Consider the following 20,615-nt stretch of genomic DNA (forward strand, 5'->3'; position numbering starts at 1 on the left):
TAAAATAACAGAACTCAAGGAATCCTTAAATAAATCTTCAAATAGTGCTGTCGGCTCAGATGACATACATTACATCATGCTAAAACAATTACTTGAAGAGGACTTATGTACCCTACTGATCTTCTATAATCGAATCTTCTCAGAAAATGGTTATCCGCTTTCCTGGCGTCATTCTTTCATACTTGCCATACCAAAACTAGGCAAAAACCCTTCTTTGGTTAACAGTTATAGGCCAATATCTCTCACTAGCTGCATGGAGAAAATTTTTGAAAGAATGGCTTACCTGGATCTTAGAAGTAGAGAATCTTTTAACCGATCATCAGAGTGGCTTTCGTAAGAACAGATCCACTCTTGATGTCCTTATCAAAGCTGAATCGAATATTCACAATGCTTTTGTCATGAAGCAACATCTAGTCATAGTCAATTTAGATATTGAAAAGGCATTTGATACTACCTGGCAACATGGTATTATTATGGACCTTTATCACCTAGGACTAAGGGGTCATCTCCCTCAGATAATTCCGAATTTCCTACGCCACCGCTCTTTTCCAGGTCCGTTATCAGAACGTACTGTCTACACCCCATATTCAGAAAGGAGGAGTACCACAGGGATCTATACTCAGCGCAACGTTATTTGCAATTCAAATCAACAGCATAACCAGAGACATCCCCAAAACCGTGGAGGCTTATATGTACGCGGATGACCTCGCCAGTCGCAAAGCATGAACACCATTGAACCTCAACTCCAACTTGCCATTAACAGAATTGAATCCTGGATGACAAGCAACAGATATCGCCTAGCTGCACAGAAGTGTACCACCACTCTCTTTTGTAAGAAACGTGCTCTCCACCACCATCCTGAATTACAGCTAAACAATAGTCTGGTACCTGTAGTAAATAGCATCAGATTTCTGGGCCTGATATTAGATAGTTAGCTTAACTTCCAAGAATATTTCACTTTTTTAAGAACTACTTGTTTAAAACAGTTGAACAAGCTTCGATCAGTCTCATCCATGTCATGGGGAGCTGATCGGTTCTCCTTACTTCACCTCTACAAATCGCTGATCCGTTCATGCTTAGATTATGGTTCTCCCACATATGACTCAGCTAGGAAAAGCACATTAGATCGGCTAAATGTCATCCCAGCACAGTGCCCCGAGGACTGCTCTGGGACTTCTCCCATGCAGTCTTTATATTGAAGCCCACGATCCTCCATTACATCTTCATAGAAAAACATTATTGCTTTTCTACGCTTCTAAGATCCAGTCTTCCATTGCACCCCAGTTGGGAGTATCTTTATCACACTCGGTGGGATACTTTTTATGAGAATAAGCCAAATGAAAATTGACCTGCCTCACTCAGGATCAAAGATCTTATTCAGAGTTGGAATATTGATTTAGCTGATATTTTTCAGAACACAACTGCACCTGTTCCACCTTGGATGTATGTTCTGCCTCCCATGATACACATTCTCTCCAATGGGGGAAGAATGTCATACCTCCCAATAACATCAGACAGTTGCACTCAGCTCATGCTACTCTTAACTCCCATGCCTGTAAAATATATACCGACAGAACGAAAACTGATAGTATGGTGGGTGCTGCGGCTGTTTTTCCTTCATGTACAATTTCAGCCACACTACCTTTATCATGCAGTGTCTTTACTACTGAACTTTATGCCATCAAGTTCTTCTTCTTCTTTGATCTGCTGTAGGTGCCGCAGGGTTTCGGACTTGCTCTGTGATGTTCTTCCATGCTTTACGATTCATGGCGTCAGTCCTGGCCTGATTAAGGTCGAGATGTCGACTCTTCGGGTCATTTTCCACTTGTTTGGCCCACATTTTCCTAGGTGCGGTCCGTTGAATGTTCCATTCGGTGGGTTGTTGTCTCCAAATGAGTGTGGATGGTATTCTGTTCGCACCCATTCTACATACGTGGCCAAACCATCTAAGCCTTCGCTTCTGGATTTGGTTGGCAATGGTTGGTTGCTGTTGGCATCTGGTGCGGATGGTATCATTAGTGATGCGGTCGCGAAGTGAGATGCCCAGGATCTGCCGCAGGCATCGCATTTGGAATACCTCAAGTTTGTTTAAATCTAGCTTAAGACAAATCCATGTTTCCGATCCGTAAAGGAGATTGGTCAGGATCAAAGTCCAGAAGAGTCGGATTTTAGTCTTTGAGGAAATGTTGGTCCTCTTCCACAGGCACCATTTGAGCGAGGCGAACGCAGTAGCCGCCTGTCCAATTCTGCTGTGGATCTCCACGGTAGATGCAACTTTCTTCTCCTGGACCAGCGACCCAAGGTATTTAAAGTCCTGCACTTGCTCGATCTGGACGCCTTCGAGATAGATTGTGGCTTGCGATCCATCTGTTGTCAGAGCCTTTGTCTTATCAGCATTGATCTTCAACCTGTATGGCCGGGCAATGCAGGCAATGTCATAGAGGATGTCCGTGGCTTCAGCATCGTTCCAGCAAAGATAGCACTATCGTCAGCAAACATCAAGTCAGTCACGTAGTGATCCTTGCCATATTGTATGCCCCGTCTGTTGCTGAATGCTTGCCTCATAATGGCGTCGACTACGATGTTGAAAAGCAACGGGGAGGCCACGTCCCCTTGGCGAACTCCAGTTTGGATGGTAAATTCCTCAGATAAATCGCTCTGGATGTGCACTTGGCTGGTTAAACCGCTGTATGCAGTTTGGAGGAGTGTGATGACTTTTCGAGGTACATGTTTGACCTCTAGCAGTTTCCATAAGGCGGGCCGGTGGACACAGTCAAAAGCAGACTTAAAGTCAATAAAAACAATGACGGTTCGCTGTCCACACCGGATCCTCTCCTCCATCAGCTGACGGATGGCGAAGATTTGATCACAGCATCCTCGCCCGGGTCTAAATCCTGCCTGTTCTTCTCGACTGGTTTGCTAGAAATGTTTTTGCAGCCTTGACTGGATGATCTTCATAAGGACCTTTCCAATGATGGAAAGGAGACTGATGCCACGGTAGTTCTTGCAATCCCGGTTATCACCTTTCTTGTGGATTGGCACGATAATGGCTTTCCTCCATGTTAGCAGAATTTGTTCAGTGCACCAGATGGTTTTGAGGAGTGAGGTGAGTGTAGTCGGCGAAGCAGTACATCTCCCCCAACTTTGATTGTTTCTGTGGTGACTTGGTCCACTTCTGGTGCCCTGCCATTCTTTAGGGATTGTATGGCTGCTTTCACTTCTTCTACTGTAGGCTCGACATCGACCATGGAGACCTCAGGGGGATCAATTGGTGGTCCCTGAGGTGGGTCGTGATTATACAGTGCTTTAAAGAATTCACTCCACCGTTGCAGGCGTTCGGACAGTGATCGCACAAAGGTCCCATCAGCGTTCTTGATGTTGTCACTAGTCAATTTGGTCTTTCCACTCAGACGTCTGAGGGTGTGGTAGAGAGTGCAGTACTCGTGCTTGGATGCCACTTCTTCAAGATCGTCTACCACTTGGTTCCAGTATGCTTCTCTTTCCGCTTTCATCCTCTGTCGGACTTCTTGGTTTAACTGCCAGTACCGTTCGAAGTCGACCAATTTTGCCTGTTTCCGTTTGTCAACGAGGTCAAGGCACTCGTCTGATATCCATGGTTGCGTTTGGCGTCGGGCAGGTGGGCATAGGGGCTTGGTACATTCCAGGATGGCATCAGAGATCTGCTTTTCTTCATTTATATCCTCGGACGTGGCCAGTGTCTCAAAGCGGTTGGATAGGGCGATCTGATATGCCTGTTTGTTGCCAGCATTCATTAGCTGCCTCCAGTCCAGCTTGGCTGACCGAGATGACCTTTTTGCATGTCGTAGTTTGAGCTGCACCTTAGCCCGGATGAGGTAGTGATCAGATCCGAAATCAGGTTCCCTCATGGCACGGACATCCATGAGTGATGAGCGAAATCGGGCATTGATCAAAATGTAGCCCAGGATTGCTGAGTCTTTGCCAGATGGATTTCGCCATGTAAGTTGATGTTTTTGAGGGGGCTGGAAATGGCTGTTTCTGATGATCAGGTTGTTAGATGCGGCAAAGGACAACAGATTAGCATTAGCATTAGTAGAGGCATTTGATGCAAGAAAGCAAGCTTATGCAGCATCAGCCAAAAAAAAAAAAAAAAAAAAACCCACTTCCACTTCACCCCTCTGTTCGTTCAAAATACCTGTCCAGCTGAGCCTTAAACTTATTTAGGCTATCAACCTCCACCACAAGGGATGGAAGTCTGTTCCACCAACCAACCACCCGCTGGCTAAAGGCAAATTTCCGCACGTCTATCCTACATCTGTCTTTCCTCAATTTGAATTTATGCCCTCTCAGGTGATTTTTCTGAGCTAGAGGAAGAATCCCATCGGCATTGAGCATGCTCAAGCCATTCAAAGCCTTATACACCTCTATCAGATCACCTCGCCGATGCCTAGTCTCCAGACTCTGTAATTTCCAAAACTTCAGCCTTTCTTCGTAAGAGCAACCCTTTGTTCCATTCACTAATCTTGTTGCCCTTCTCTGTACTCATTCCAGCAGCTCTACATCCTTCTTGAAATGAGGCCTCCAGACCTGTATACAGTACTCAAGGTGTGGCCTGACCAATGCCTTATACAAGGGAATAATCACATCCCTATGCCTGCTAGAAAAATTCCTGTATATCATTGACAATACTCCATGAGCTACTCTTGCAGCCCGTCTGCACTGCTCAGAGAACTTCATATCTGCCTGCACAACCACCCCCAAGTCCATTTCATTCTCTACCACTGTCAGTGTAGTACCACAGAGTTGATACGTTGCTCTGGGGTTGCTGTTTCCCATGTGTAGTACTTTACATTTGTCAATGTTAAACTTAATTTGCCACCTCTCAGCCCATCTGCTCAACCTTTCCAGATCCTGTTGCAGCAGCATAGTGTCAGTAGTGTCCTTGACAACCCTGCCAACCTTTGTATCGTCTGCAAACTTGGACATTAAGCTTGATATACCATCATCAATATCATTTATAAATACAGAAAACAATAATGGACCCAACACCGAGCCCTGAGGGACTCCACTAATAACATTAGTCCGCGATGAGCAGTGTCCATTGATTTCCACTCTCTGTCTTCTCCCCCTCAACCACCCCTTTATCCATAGCAGCAATTTGCCTCCAATGTCACACTGCTCCAATTTGTGTAGCAGTCTTCCCTGTGCAACAGTATCAAAAGCCTTTCTAAGATCCAAGTATATAATATCAAAGTTATTCCCTGCATCCAGTTCTTTTGTGACTGCATCATAGTATCCAATCAAGTTGGTCAGGCAAGACTTCCCCGTAACAAAACCATGCTGTGTCTGAGCTATAACTGAAGTCTTGTCTAAATGATCCTGCAGTGCTTCTTTAACCAGTGCCTCCATTAATTTTCCTGGAACAGAAGTTAAGCTCACAGGTCTATAATTACTTGTGTCAGCTTTTGATCCTCCTTTGTGAATTGGTGTCACATTTGCACATTTCCAGTCTATGGGTACCTCCCCTGAGTCCAAGGAAGCTCTCATAATTATGGCTAAGGGTTTGCTTACTTCCTTTGCTGCCTCCTTTAATATAACTGGATAGATCCCATCCACCCCGGGTGCCTTTCTTGTGTTTATCTTCAACAGTTTCTCCTCCACTTTACTCCCAGTTATTTCAAGATTCTGTAGCTTACTGCTAGAGTTGAATACACCTCTGGCATTCCCCTTGCTGAATAACTCCTCATGTGTGAATGTCGATGCAAAATATTCATTTAGTTTGTTAGCTACCTGAGCAGGATCATCAACAGTTGACCCATCAATATCAAGTGGACGCCGACCGGGCTAGCCGAGTGGGTAAAGTACCTGCCCGGCAACCCAAAGGTCGCGGGTTCGATTCCCGCCTCGGGCTTGGATCAGAGTACTGCAAAAACCTTGGGAGGTGCAATATGGCCACAGAAGCCGATGCGCCAACAACTACCAAATCAAAAAAAAAAAAAAAAAATCAAGTGGACCAATCTGATTCATCCCCTTCCTTCTAGAGTCTACATAAGTAAAGAACTCTTTGCTGTTTTTCTTTGCATCCCTTGCCAAGGATTTCTCGTAATCTGCCTTCGCCTGCCTAACCTCCTTTGTAACTTAGTTGCATATCAACTTGTATCTATCATAGGCTTGAACTATCATAGGCTAAACCTTGAACAATATTTCTTAGTTGGTATGTAAAGCCTAGTAGCTTCCAAGATAAGTTCTTTGAATGCTTCCCATTTTGAATTTGCTGTTGGTAACATCATCAGTTGGTCCCACTGTATAGAATTTAAATACTGTCTCAGTCCATCGTAGTTGCCTTTACGGAAACAATAACCCTTCCCTTTACCCCTAATGGTAGTTACCTCTTTGAGTAAATCCCACTTCAGCACACTGTGATCACTGCCACCTAGTGGTTCATTTATCTGCAGATTCTTAATGCATGAAGAATCACTGCTGATAATCAAATCAAGAGTATTACTCCCTCTAGTTGCCTCCCGAACATGCTGATGTAGAAAACAATCATCCAATAAATCCACAAAAGCCCTGCTAGTGTGTGAGTAACCAGCCCCCAAATTCCAGTCAATATCTGGGAAATTAAAATCTCCCATTATAAGACTCTCTGATTTACTGGCCCACTCTATTTCCCTGTACAGTTCCTTATTATACTCATCAGAGTCATTAGGCCTATAGCACACTCCTACTCTCAATTTTGATCTCCCAATGCTTATGTCACACCAAACTGACTCAACACTGCACTGTCCAGCGAAGTCGACTGGCTTCACTTCCTTGGTTTTTATGTGTTTCTTAACTAATAGCATAACCCCTTCCCCCTTCCTATCCTGTCTATCCTTTCTGTAGACGTTGTACTCCCCAAACTTGGGCAGTTGAACATGCCCAAGACCATTACCGACCGTCCACCTGCCCTGAACTGTTCCTTGTTGACATGATGGGTGGGCGCCTCCGTAGGCAAGTGGGAAGGAGCAGCAGTGCATAGCACAAGCTTCTTGATTAGACCGGGGTTCAAGCCCATCACCACCAAATACGGAGGATGCAGAAAGGTCAGGGAATGACCATCGCATATCCCGGAGCAATATGGCCTTAGTTGCTAATGCTCCTAAAAACTAAAAAATAACAAATAATAATAACATGATGGGTGCATAACTTCATGAGGTTTCCGCCAGATATGCACCCTCCCGTCTGCTCGAAATAACCGAAAACGGGACTCATTGGACCAGTGTTTGTCATTAACATTGGCTATAGTTTTGTGATTTCAGGAAATGTATTATATTTAAACTCAAGCAAATATTTTCAGTTTACAGATGTTATTTTATCTGAAATTTTAAGAAAAAGTTCATGCAGTATTTGAATAAATTTATTTTAACTATATAGTGCAATGGAATCTTTCAAATTACTTTGAACTGTATAGTAAACTTTCAGATTACTTCAAGTTATCTTTATATGACTTAAAATCATTATTTTTCAGAGTCCAGATTCTGATGGAACTGCTCACCAAGCATCTCCACCAAATACTCAGGCTTCAGGTACAGACGATTTTACATTTCGCCCTTGGTTCATGACACCTTGGTTAAATACACCTATGTTTCCATGCAGCCAGCCTGCTGGCCTTTCTGGACCATTTGCTCAGCCATCATCATTTAATCACAGTCCTTCACATCCTGTTTCCAATGCTCCAGCATGTCCACTCCCTTCAGGTTCACAGATTACAAGAAATGTTGCACCATCTGTTAGTCAAGATGGAAGAGTAGCAGCCGAGACACTCAATAATCAGGTGCATTCGGTTTCATTTAAAAAAATTTGCTGAAAATTTAATAGTATTCAGAATAGAAGTGTCAATGCTCCAGTAAAAGTTTTTATTTTTATCTAATACAAGTTGAAAGATGTTGAATTTATTAAAAATATGTGTAATAGCATTGCTGTTCAATTAGTAAAAGGTATCTATCTTCTTTTAACTTTTTATACTTTTTTCTGTATATAAAATTCTTTCTCATTTTTACCCCCCAAATTTTTTCTCATTCTTTATGCTCTTAGAGTCCATATTTTTTAAGAGCAATATAAATTATACAAAAATAGCCACTATACCCATTTAATAATACACACTATTATCCTATATATACAGACTTAATACTTTCAGTAGTGCATATGTATATTTTTCATGTGTTATAAGGTACATACATCTTTATTTATAAGATCATTTCACATAATGTTTCCTTTTTGTAAATTGTTTCAGTCTTCCAGTAGGTACTGCCATTTCTTACCTGTATTTCCAAATAAAATTAGGTACAGATTAAAATAAGTGGCAGCACCAAAACAGTTTGAAAACTGGAGGAGGTCACTGTACCTGATAACCCCTTTTCCTGAGTCAGGTTCAAAAGAAAAGAAATTCTCTGGAATTCAGATCCAGAAAATGGTTAAATTGAATAATGTCACAATAAGTGTAGAGGATATTATTGCATTAAAAATATGTAGACAAGTTTTTTTAAACTTTATTTTCTTTATTTTGATTTGATTTTAATGATAATTTCATGCTGATGTTGTGCTGTTGAGTCAAAATTAGAACAAAATAATATTTAAAAAGCATTTATATACAAAATTTCACTAACAAGCTCATTCTGCAGACAGGCCAGTCTCTAGCAGAAACCTCACTGCCCCAAGCCCACACCTATTTGGCTAACTCACAGCGAAAAAAGGTTAAGAACAAGCATAACATGGTGGAATGGTATATTCCAAAATGTTGCATATTTTGTATGCAATATACTCATAGGCATAGTAAGGAACAGTCTGTCTTCTGTAGAGATATGTACTAATGCATAGTATTAGCATATATATAGTATTAAATGCTAATATACATATTATATTTGTATATATACTCATCTTTATGCATAAGTAGTGACATACATTATATGGCCAAAAAAAAACGAATATTGTGTACTATGCCTGCAATCCCTCAGACAGCTAAGGCAGTGGTTTTCAACCTTTTTTTAATAACAGCACCCCTAAGTAATTTATTTTATATTGCGGCACCCCTACTCAATTTTCTGCCTGTTAGATCTGATTCTCTGTGTATGTGTGTGTGTGTGTGTGTGTGTGTGTGTGTGTACATAATATTAAAAAATATATGTTATTTATTATAATAATATAATTATAAAAATTTACATTTCCTAATACAAATTATATATATACAGTATATAATTTTATTCTTTATATAAAGGCACTAAGTAAACGTCAATTATAGATCACCATAGAATTAAAAAGATACTGTATTCCTTTTTATAATGAAATAAAGATATAAATTAAAAAATAATAAGTTTAAGTAACTTAAAACCCAAATTACGTGGCACCCCTGGAATGTTGTTGCAGCACCCCGGTTGAAAACCACTGAGCTAAGGCATACAAATATAAATCTTGTGGGTCTCACTATGGCAACAGTAGTACATTAGAAGCCAGTATGGTTGGTGGATAGGAACTTAGAATTTTAACTTGGGATAGGCAGTTGGATGCCACATCAGTAACCTTTCTATATATACTTTGTTGTGATTTGGCTGAAGTTGCTAAAATCCATAGCATCAGATGTTATTCAGTGATCAAAGAAAGACCAAAGGTGTTATGGGGGGGGGGTGGGTTGGATCTGGACAGCCTTCCAAACTCATGTAATGTGTTCAATGAACTATAAAAAGAATGTTTGTGTTTTATGCATAGTTACGGGGAGGAAAAAAAGCATCACTGATCAAATTCAAGAGTGCACAATAACATCTACAAAGGGTACTAGGAAAGTTTTGCAATATGACGCAAAAATGAATCACAGGAAGCTGCTTGTTGCTGCATGTTGAGACATGTTCATACGTGCATAGTAGCCGCCGCGCCAAGTCGATGGGCTCAGTTATTCATTAGTAGTGAGAGTGTAAATTGCTTGCGATGGCATCGTGGTCACGAAATGAGATAAGGACAGTTTTGCGGTATAATTTCGTGCGTGGTTTAACCATAGACCAGTGCTTAGAAGAAATGACTCTTGCACAAGATGATGATTGTCCACATTGTACAACGATATTCAGGTGGTATAGAGAATTCCAAAGGGGAAATTTCACTCTGGAGGATTCTGAGAGGCCAGGAAGGCCACGAACGTCAGTTACGGAGGAAAACGTTACTGCTGTGAGGAAAATGCTTGACGAAAACAGGCGAGTGACCTACCAACAGATAGAGGATACTTTGGGCCTAAATGCACCAGCAATTCGTTCGATTCTGCAAGATCATTTGCACGTGAAGAAACTTTGTTCTCTCTGGGTGCCGCATCAACTGACTGAAGAGCAGATGACACGACGTGTGACTTGGTGCCGGGAGATGTTAAAAAAGTTTGATAAGGGACAATCTCGGTATGTGAACAACATCGTGACAGGTGACGAGACTTCGCTGTGCTATTACGATCTGCCGACCAAGGCTCAAAACAAAGTTTGGGTCTTTGATGATGACGACACACCCATAATTGTCAGAAAATCCCGATCTGTAAAGAAGAAAATGATAGCTGTATTTTTCAAATCGAGTGGAATTGTGGAACGTGTCGTTTTGGACACGCAGAAGACAGTCACAGCTAAGTGGTATACTGAACAATGCCTGCCTAAAGTCATTGGATCTATGAAGAACCTGCGGCCAAAGTCAAGAATGGACACTTGGTACCTCCATCACGAAAATGCTCCAGCTCACCGCGCCAAAGCCTGCACCGAATATTTGACCACGACAGGACTGAAATTTCTTGAGCACCCTCCCTACAGTCCAGACCTTGCTCCCTGTGACTTTGCACTGTTCCCGCATGTGAAAATGAAGCTAAAAGGGAGGGAGGCGGTTTTCCAGTGATGAGGACCTTCTACGGGCTTGGGACAACGAGTGTGCTTTACTCCCTAGTGAAACTTGGCAGAACTGGTTTAAAGATTGGTTTCGGAGGATGGAGAGGTGTATTGAATGTAGAGGATATTAATTTGAAAAAATTAAATAAACAAAGCTGTATTGCAAAACTTTCCTAGTACCCTTTGTATAGTGATCTGTATACCCTTTATCAGTGACAAGACAGCTGGGCATAAGCCCAATACCATAAATATTGCTGAGAAACAGTTTTGGAGTGACGTTGTTCTCAGCATTCATGGGCTTTAGAACAGTGATAGATGGTGCAAATGGAGTGACAGTGTTTCATTATGTGATGTTTTATTCCAGAAGACAAGTTTCGATGTGGATGCTGGAGGACCTCCTGTCAGGGTATACTGGCTTGAACATGGAGTTTGGAAGTGGTCTGAGAGCTCATCTGTTGATAGTAGAACCTAAAACTTTGAAGACAGGCCCTGTCTGTATTAGCATGGCAGTGTTCCATGTACATTATGAAGCAAGGGTCATGTCCAAAACAAGCTCTGGTTGCTGCAAAGCAGCAACCAGAGCTTGTTTTGGAGGAGTGGAGATGAATTCCAGCCAAAACATGCCTGCAGGTTCAACATACCTGATCTACAAAGACTTGCTATAATCTATCAACTATGTTTACAAGTGATAGTAGCTGGATTTGTATATTTACAGTAGTTTTTAAAATTGACATGGAGATTTGAAATGTGTGCTTACAGAAGTTGAAATTGAAGAAGTGTTTGGGATTTTGGATACAGAAGTTGATGAAACTGAATAAATTAATAATACTATAAATGTAGAGTATATCAAAGGATAATATAAACAAATAAAAATGACAAATTTTTATTTGTTTTGCAAAATGCTCTGACATTGACATGCCAGAGCATTTTGCAATTCTGCAAAGGTAAGTGATCCAAGAAAGCTTATGCAGCATCAGTCAAAAAAAAATTCCCATTTCACCTATCCATTCGCTTCAAATGTTTTTCCAGTTCTTTGAATTTATTTAAGCTATCAACTTCCACAACGGCAGATGGAAGTTTGTTCCATCGATCAACCACCCGCTGACTAAAGGCAAATTTCCGCACAGCTATTCTACAACTGTCTTTCCTCTCCATTTAAATCTATGCCTTCTTAGGTGCGTAATCTAAGAAAGAGGAAGAATTCCATCAGCACTAAGCTTGCTCAAACCATTGAAGGCCTTATACGCCTTACAGGTGCCTAGCCTCCAGACCTGCAATTTGCAGAACTTAAGCCTTTCTTGGTAAAGGCAACCCTTTCTTCCCCTCACCAATCTCATTACCCTTCTCTATACTCGTTCCAACAACTCTACATCCTTCCTAAATTGAGGCCTCCAGACCTGTATGCCATACTCAAGGTGTGGCCTGACCATTGCCTTATACAAAGGGATAATCGGCTCCTTATCCCTGCTAGCAAAATTCCTCTATATCATTGACAAGACCCCATGATCTTCTCTGACAGCCTGTTTGCACTGCTCAGAAAACTTCATATCTGACTGCACAATTACTCCCAAGTCTTTTTCATTCTCTACTACACTGAGTGTAGTCCCACATAGATTGGTACGTTAATCTGGAGTTACTGCTACCCATACGCAGTATTTTACATTTGTTAATGTTAAACTCCAGTTGCCACCTCTAAGCCTATCTGTCCTATTTTTTTTTTTCTAGATCCTGTTGCAGTAGCATACTGTCATTAACAGCCTTGCCAACCTTCATATCGTCTGCAAACTTAGATATTAAGCCTGATTTACTTTCATCAATATCAATGATAAATATAGAAAACAACAATGGGCTTAACACCGAACCCTGGCGGACTCCACTAATAACATTAGTCCATGAAGAGCAGTGTCCTTTGATTACCACTGTCTTGTCCCACTCACCTTTCCCTTAATGCCATACTGCTCCAATTTGCACAGCAGCCTTTTATGTGTAACAGTATTAAAAACTTTCCTGAAATCCAAGTATATGACATCAAAATTATTTTTTGCATCCAGTTCCTTTGTGACCACATCATAGTATTCATTCAAATCGGTCAGACAAGACTTAAACTTAACAAACCTATGCTGCGTCTGAACTATAACTGCCGTCTTGCTAGATGATCCTGCAATGCTTCTTTAACCAGGGACTCCATTATTTCCCCCTGAACAGAAATTAAACTAATAGGTCTGTAATTACTTGTGTCTCCCCCTTTGTAAATTGGGGATACATTTGCACATCTCCAGTCCTGAAGACCTCACCTGAATCCAAGAATGCTCTCATAATTATGGCTAAGGATTTGCTTACTTCTCTTGCTGCCTCCTGTAATTCCTGTAATATAACTAGATAGATCCCATCCATCCCATGTGCCTTTCTTATGTTTAATTTCAACAATTTCTCCTCCACTTTACTGTCAGTTTTTACAAAATCATTTAACTTTTAGAGTTAGATAAACTTCTGGCCTCCATTTTGCCACTGAATTCCTCGCATGAATGTCGATGCAAATACTCATTTTGTTGATCATCAACAGTCAAACTATTGACAGCAAGTGGACCGATCTGATTCATCTCCTTCCTTCTAGAATTTACATAAGTAAAGAAGTCTCTGCTGTTTTTCTTTGCAGCCTTTCCCACAGATTTCTAATAATCTGTCTCAGCTTGCCTAACCTCCTTTGTGACTTGATTACAGACTAGTTTATATCAACTATAAGCTTCAGTGTCACCTGATACTTTATATGCATCCCATGCATTTTTCTTCTCTTCTCTTCAGCCAGTCTCACTAGTTCATCTGACATCCATTTAAGTCTATGCCTTGAACAGTATTTCTTAGTGGGTATGAAAAGTCTAGTAGCTTTCAAGATTAATTCCTTGAATACCTCTTATTCAGAATTTGCTACTGGTAACATCATCAGTTGGTTTCACTGTATCGAATTTAAAAACTGTCTGAGACCACTGTAGTCACCTTAATGAAAGCAGAAACTCTTCCCTATATTCCTGATGGTAGTTACATCTTTAAGTAAATTCCACATGAGTACACTGTGATCACTGTCACCATGTGGTTCCTTTATCTGCAGATTCTTAATGCATGAATAATCACTGCTGATAATCAGATCAAGAGTATTACTCCCTCTGTTTGCCTCTCAAACATGCTGCTGTAGAAAATAATCATCAAATAAATGGCCAAAAGTCTTGCTAGTGTGCAAATGACCACAAGTTCCAGTCAGTATCTGGGAAATTGAAATCGCCACTGTAAGAAAATTTGATTTAATGGCTCACTCTATTCTGTGTACATTTGTTTGTTGCACACATCACAGTCATTAGGCCTATAAAACACTCCTAGTCTAATTTTTGTTTTCCTACTGCTTATGTCACAACAAACTGACTCAACATTGCACTTTCCCCCATATCAACTGAATGCAATGCCTTAGATTTTATGTGTTTCTTAACTAACAGCATAACCCCTTCTCCCTTCCCGTCTTGTTTCTCCTTTCTGTACACTTTGTACTCTTCAAATTCCAAATCTGCATTCCTTATATCTGTTTGCCACGTTTCTGATATCCCAAGAATATCTGCCTGTGATGTCTTGACCAGCACTTCGAATTCATGAAATTTATTTACTATACTTCTAGCATTGGTGTACATGCAAGTATACATGCACCTGTTCTTACTCTTACTCACCTTAACACAGCCCATGTATTTACTTGTTCCATGATGATGCTCAGCAGTTCTTGAAATCTCCAGCAACTTGCTTTCCAGGCTGCTGCTCATTCCAATAGATGCAGTGCAAGAATAACTTTCACCTCTGCTTGCGGCTACTGTTAATCTATTAGTCTATGAATACTCTCCAGGCTAGCAGTTTTTCGACCCACCTAAGACTGCCTCGATAGCATCAGCAAATATTCTTGCACCCTTTCTATTTAAATGTGTCCCATCCCTGTAGAAGCAATCTCCTCTGTTAATAAGCACAGACTGTGCTGGAAAAAATTCTACTCCATGAGCCTTGTACAATCTCTCCTGGGCCAAATTGATTGACAAAGCCTTCATCTTATACTCCCTCCTACCTTGTCTGACCAGAATTGTAGACACTTTCAATTTCAGTCCCAACTCATGAATTTTTTAAACACTGATCTGTACTTCTTTAGGAAATCTGCAGATCTCCTACTCTTAATGTCATTAGTGCCAACATGTACAACAATATCACCCTTTGTTCCCTTAAAACATGATATTTGCTCTACAGCATCAACAGATTTTGCCAGGGGCAAAATCTGTTGATACTGTAGAGCAGATCCTATACCACCTATCCTTCTTGCACAGTATATTTTCCATTTCCCTGACAGTTGAGTCACCGATAATAACTAGCTCCTGTGGGACCAGCTCATTCTGGCTTGAAGATTGCCGTTGTGTTGCCTGATGCCCAAGAGTGAGCTCTGATATTGAGTTGGGTAGATGAGAACTTGATGGGCTGCCCATTTTAATTCCTTCAAGGGCATCTACTGTATACTTCAAACTCTCATAGACGTCCATCAGAATGCTGAGTTGGCACTCAATTTCTTTACACTTTTGCACCTAGCACACACAAAGACATCCTCCTTGGCTAGATCATGTCCTGTTCCAGAAAGATCAGTTTACATTTCAGAAGTTGTAGTTTTTTTTTTTTTTTAGATGTGATGTGTTGGAGAATTGTCCCCTTTAATTCTTCCCCGAGCCTTAGCACTCCTGCTACTTTGTGCCCATTGTTTTTCTGCTCTAGTCTGGGGCATTGTTTCTGTTTAAATATGATTAAATCGATTACCGATGACAATTAATAAGATTAATAAATTTAATTCATTAATTGACAATACTACACTATGCTAACAGATTCCTAAATGCAGTGATACACATTACACTATCTAGTTTTATGTTATACCTTACACTATCAAGTTCGAGATATATGTTATACTATATACCATAACGATCTAATATATTATAACAATGGCAGCAAGTTTTGAACAATCAAATGTTCTGCATATATTTAATATACGTTCTGCATATATTAAATTCAAAATAAACTAAAGAGTGTGACTAGGACTGTAAAGCTACTTATAGAATATGATTTAATGTGACAATTAGGTCAATAAAACAGCAAAAATTTTTCAAAAACCTATCCATTTCCTGGAGCCGAAAATTCTTAGACTAGCATGTGGATACTCTCGTCCCGAAGTCTAAAGATGGCAGAACATCAAACATTGCTTCAGCAATATTACACTCCTCTTCATTGGGCTTTGACTGCAATAAAATTCTAAATGAGCATTTTCCAGGCTGATGGATTAGATGTATAGGATCAATTTGCTGGTTCCCTCGCTCACTGGATGTAACCCCACTGGACTTTCTCTTCTGTGGGGTTATAGTAATAGTAGTATTCACCATATAGTGCAAGGAAGCCACAGGATTTTGCTGCATTGGCAAAAAAAAAAAAAAAAAAAAACAAAGCAGACAAGAAAATTCAAATGATATGCTTCCCTCCTCATACAGGTAACTATCCAGTTGACCTTTGAATTTATTCAAACTGTCAACCTCAACTACCAGTGAGGGCAACTTTTTCGAGCAATCAACGACTCGCTAAGTAAAAGATAACGTCCTACAATTTAATCTAAACCTCAACCCCTTGTATTTTGAATTTATGACCCCTAATTCTGGAATTCTTTATAATAGTGAAAATTCCACCTTCTTTCATTCCTTGTCTCCATTCTCTGCTCTTTTAGCCAATGCTTTTTCATATGCAGCATTAGCATCCCTGACCTTATTTGTGAAACTGTTACAGATTAACTTGTCTCTGTTGTAGGCTTCTGTATTTTCCATTGCTCTGTAACTGTCCCATGCTATATTTTTTTGCAAATCCGGATGAACTTCATGAGTGAATCACTGATGCAGTTGCTTCCGTGATGTCTCAAATGCTAGAAAACACTTGGCTTGTAATTGTAAACTGTTTGGATCTCCTACATGCTACAAATGATGCCCACGTGGAAACTTATTAACTTTAACTTTCTGAGTTGTCATTTCCAATGGGAAAAAACTGTTTGCCAATATCTCTTGTAGTTCTTGTTATATAATAATTTGCAATGTGGTCAATAATTTATAGATATTCTCCATAATTATATTCTCCCTGGATATTCTCCATAATTGTTATCATTAGTTGCATTTAATTTTTAGTTCATAAAAGTAAACGACATTAATTTTTAATTCACCTTGATTTGCCAAGATATATATCAATGGCTTTCAAAACAAAATATTTGAAGAATTATATCATTAATTTTCTTAATTTTGTGAATTTAGGTTCCACCAAGAACAAGAGCAAATAACTTTTGGGATAACTTCCGTAGCTATTCCCGTCAAAATTTGTTATCTTCTTCAGGACCTTCCAAGAGCAATGAGAGTGTTAGCTCACTTGGTGGTACACAAGTCCGACAGTCAGTGCAATCTGCAGGAAACACTGAGGGAAGTTCTTGGAACCATCGTCCTCGAGATTTGCTACCTTCTCATGCAGAAAATGGAACAGCTGTCCTGCATAGTGATAGGTAGCTGCAGTTACATATTTCTTTAATGCTAAATTCCAGACATAATAAATGAACTGTAAATCTGGTGTTTTCTTTCATGTAAATTTGTTTTCATTGTCGTGTCCACAAAATAGGTTTTGATCTTTTAGGTTGAAGTACTGTCATAATGACATGCAGAGCTAATGACACCCAGATGGATGTATGAATGGTGGTTCTGCATTATGTTAGTGAGACCTATTAACTTGTGCATTATCAGACAAACTCATTGCAGAAGCATCATAAACTGAAAGATTAAATAACCTCTGGTTGTAATTTTTTTTAAAAATAATCTCAATTTAATTTAAATCTGCTAATTCTCCATGCCAGCATAATCAGCAAGATAACTTCATTCTTTTAGAGAGACCTCTGTTCAGTTCTCTCAAAGACTGGAGGAATTTTTAATGTCCTCTTCAATTGAGGCCACAATTAGCTAATTGCAGTTAGAGGGAATGGGGGGTTTTCCAGCCTGCACAAACATGCAAATTGGCCTACAAACAGAAATTCCAATACACATAGACAACTGCAAAAGTGCAATGTCGCAGTTGCAAGAGGAAGAGAAATTCAACCCCCCTTCCTGTAGTCACCCTAAGAAAAGCCTGGCTGTGTAATTATTATGAGAACTAATTTCCATTAATTCTGAGAATAATTAGTACTAGTATTAATCAGGCCAAATAATTCAAGGAAACAAACTTATTCTACATCTGCCAAAAAAAAAAATAAATAAATAAAATAATTTGTAAATTGTAAAAGTCCAGTTACACTATAATGTCTGAACAGCATGGTGCACAGGTTATCTTTTTCAAATTATTTGAAATAAATGTATTTTGCTTTTATAGGGTTTAGAATCTATTTATTACTAACAGAATCAAAAAAATCATGTTTTTCAGATGTTTTCTGCTCTGCTTCTTCAGTGATTGTAGTCATGCAGTTGCATTGTCACAAAAATACTAAATGACCAAACTTGCAAACAGTTTATAAGTGTGGTCCTTTGGTACTTTTGTGACAGTGCAACTGCAGGATTACAATCCCTGAAGAAGCGGAGGAGAAAACATCTGCAAAACATATGATTTTTAGATTCCAATAGATAAATAGATTCCAATATGATAAATAAATTCCAAACTTACAAACTGAATCTGTCAATTGGTTCTTTGGTATTTTTGTGACACCAGACTGTGGGATTACAATCATTGAAGAAATGGAGGAGAAAAAATCTTCAAATCATGTGATTTTAGACTCTGTTAGTAATAAAGATCTAAATCTCACACAGATGAATTATGTTCATAATAGAGTTCCACTTTGAAGTTTGTCAGACTCTAACTCAGCTACCTGAGGAAGCAAATTATTCCAGTAAGCAAAACATGCTGCCCAAAGGTGAACTTCATGTGGTTTTTTTGCTTCCTTGGAATTTTATATTTGTGTCCCTTTATTCTTATTCTTCTTTGACCTGCCAGCATGTAGATACCTCCCTTATTCATTCTACTTAATTCTTTAAGGTCTTTAAAGACACCATTAGGTCATCCCCGAGGGATCTAGTATCCAAGCTCAGCCGTCTATATCTTCTGAGACATTCCTTATAAGGACAGCCCTTAACACTCCCAATGAATGTAGTTAGCCATCTTTGGACTCGCCAGAAAAGTTCTGTCACTTTTTTTTTTAAATAAGGCCTCTAGACCTGAATACAATATTCATATGAAGTTTATAAAGAAGAATAGCATTCTTTTCCCTTCTGGAAAACATTCTGTTAATCACTGATGGATGCCCCAAGCCTTTCTGGCCACCTGCTTATACTGCAAGAAAAATTTCTCATCTACTTGTTTCATAACTCATTGAATGTTCTCATTCTGAACCACATTTAATTCCATACACCCTAATCTGTACCCACAAATTTCTTTTCATCAAATGAAGAACCTGACATTTAGCACGAAATAAACTTCATTTGCCATCTTTCATACTACAAGTGTAACCAGTATGTCATTCTGAAGCAGCACAGCATTGTTAACCATGCTACCTACCTTTTAAATCATCAGCAAACTTTGAGAGCATCTTTTCTGTTTGAGAGCATCTTTTGAGAGCATCATTGTCATTGAGGAAAGAGGTTCTCAACACTGCTGTGATCCTTTAGGAATTCATTCTAATCAAATGTTTCTGAATTGCATCCCTTAATCATCGATTCCATTATTTTACCCATTGCAAAAGTCATACTCACTAGTGTATAGTTACTCATTTCTGACTTAGCTTCTCCCTTATAAATGGGTGCGATATTTGCATTCTTCAGTCCAGATTGCAATCTTGAGGTTGTCACAGACATTCTCTCAGATATGCCAGACAAGCTGTACTTGCTACCTGTGAGTCTAAAACGCTGATGGAACTGATATTCGGATAACACTCAAGTCAATTGGACCCAATTTCGGCGAAGTCTGGACGGTCTGTGACAGCCAAATCCTCTGCTTGCACCTTCACGATGGTGGGACTGTTAGTAATCCTGGGTATAACCTCCATGCACAAGTACATGGTGGGTGACCATCCAGGTGTGAGCCAACGTAAGCAGGGGTCGAGGTGTGGTGCCCACACCACATGGAGGAACGCCGCCCCTCTATGTTACCAGGCAGTACTAGGTGGTAGATGACTCTCATCAACCGGTGCAATACCACCACTTTGCTTATTGGAGGCTTGAAGTGGTGGAACCCATGTTTAGTCTCTAGAGCTAAGTTCCAGTCAACCCTTCCCCATCTCTTCCATCATGCAGAATGATTGATGACTTTTGAGGTTATGATGAACATCGTGGTAAGATCCAATATTCCTTACATTTCAAGGGTACAGCTCTAAAACGGTGTTTGCAGGCCGGCTGCTAGTTAGTACACCGGACCGAACCTATTGGTAACTCTCTAGGAGGCTTCCGGATCAGCTAGTGTATAATCTTGCTACCTCTACTCTGCCAGATAGTGACTGGAGGGAGTCCGAGTAGTGTGTATGCGGGGAGCATTGTCAAGGCCACGTTATGTCAAGGATCTGGGTATATTCTTACCACATGTACGCCATATCCAAAAATTTCATTACTTCATACAGCATGTCCCACCCACGTTTTCTTACTATTGAATACACCATGAATTGTCAAACTAATAGAGCAAGCTTATCTGCGAAAAGATCTA

The 20,615-nt window shown here is 40.0% G+C and overlaps 1 protein-coding gene across 3 annotated transcripts in view; it reads left to right on the forward strand.

Annotated features, from left to right (window-relative positions):
• Positions 1-20,615, forward strand: part of LOC150082125 (uncharacterized) — a 645,531-nt gene that overhangs the window by 400,269 nt on the left and 224,647 nt on the right. For all 3 annotated transcript variants that reach the window (XM_090379113.1, XM_090379114.1, XM_090379115.1), the window contains 2 exons: positions 7,490-7,795; positions 17,207-17,448. In XM_090379113.1, the coding sequence (XP_090235239.1) occupies positions 7,490-7,795; positions 17,207-17,448 (548 nt within the window). The remainder of the gene's footprint in view (positions 1-7,489; positions 7,796-17,206; positions 17,449-20,615) is intronic.

Source organism: Mastigoproctus giganteus, chromosome 8 (genome assembly GCF_048544385.1).
Source record: "Mastigoproctus giganteus isolate SK-2022 chromosome 8, ASM4854438v1, whole genome shotgun sequence".
Lineage (NCBI taxonomy): Eukaryota > Metazoa > Arthropoda > Arachnida > Uropygi > Thelyphonidae > Mastigoproctus > Mastigoproctus giganteus.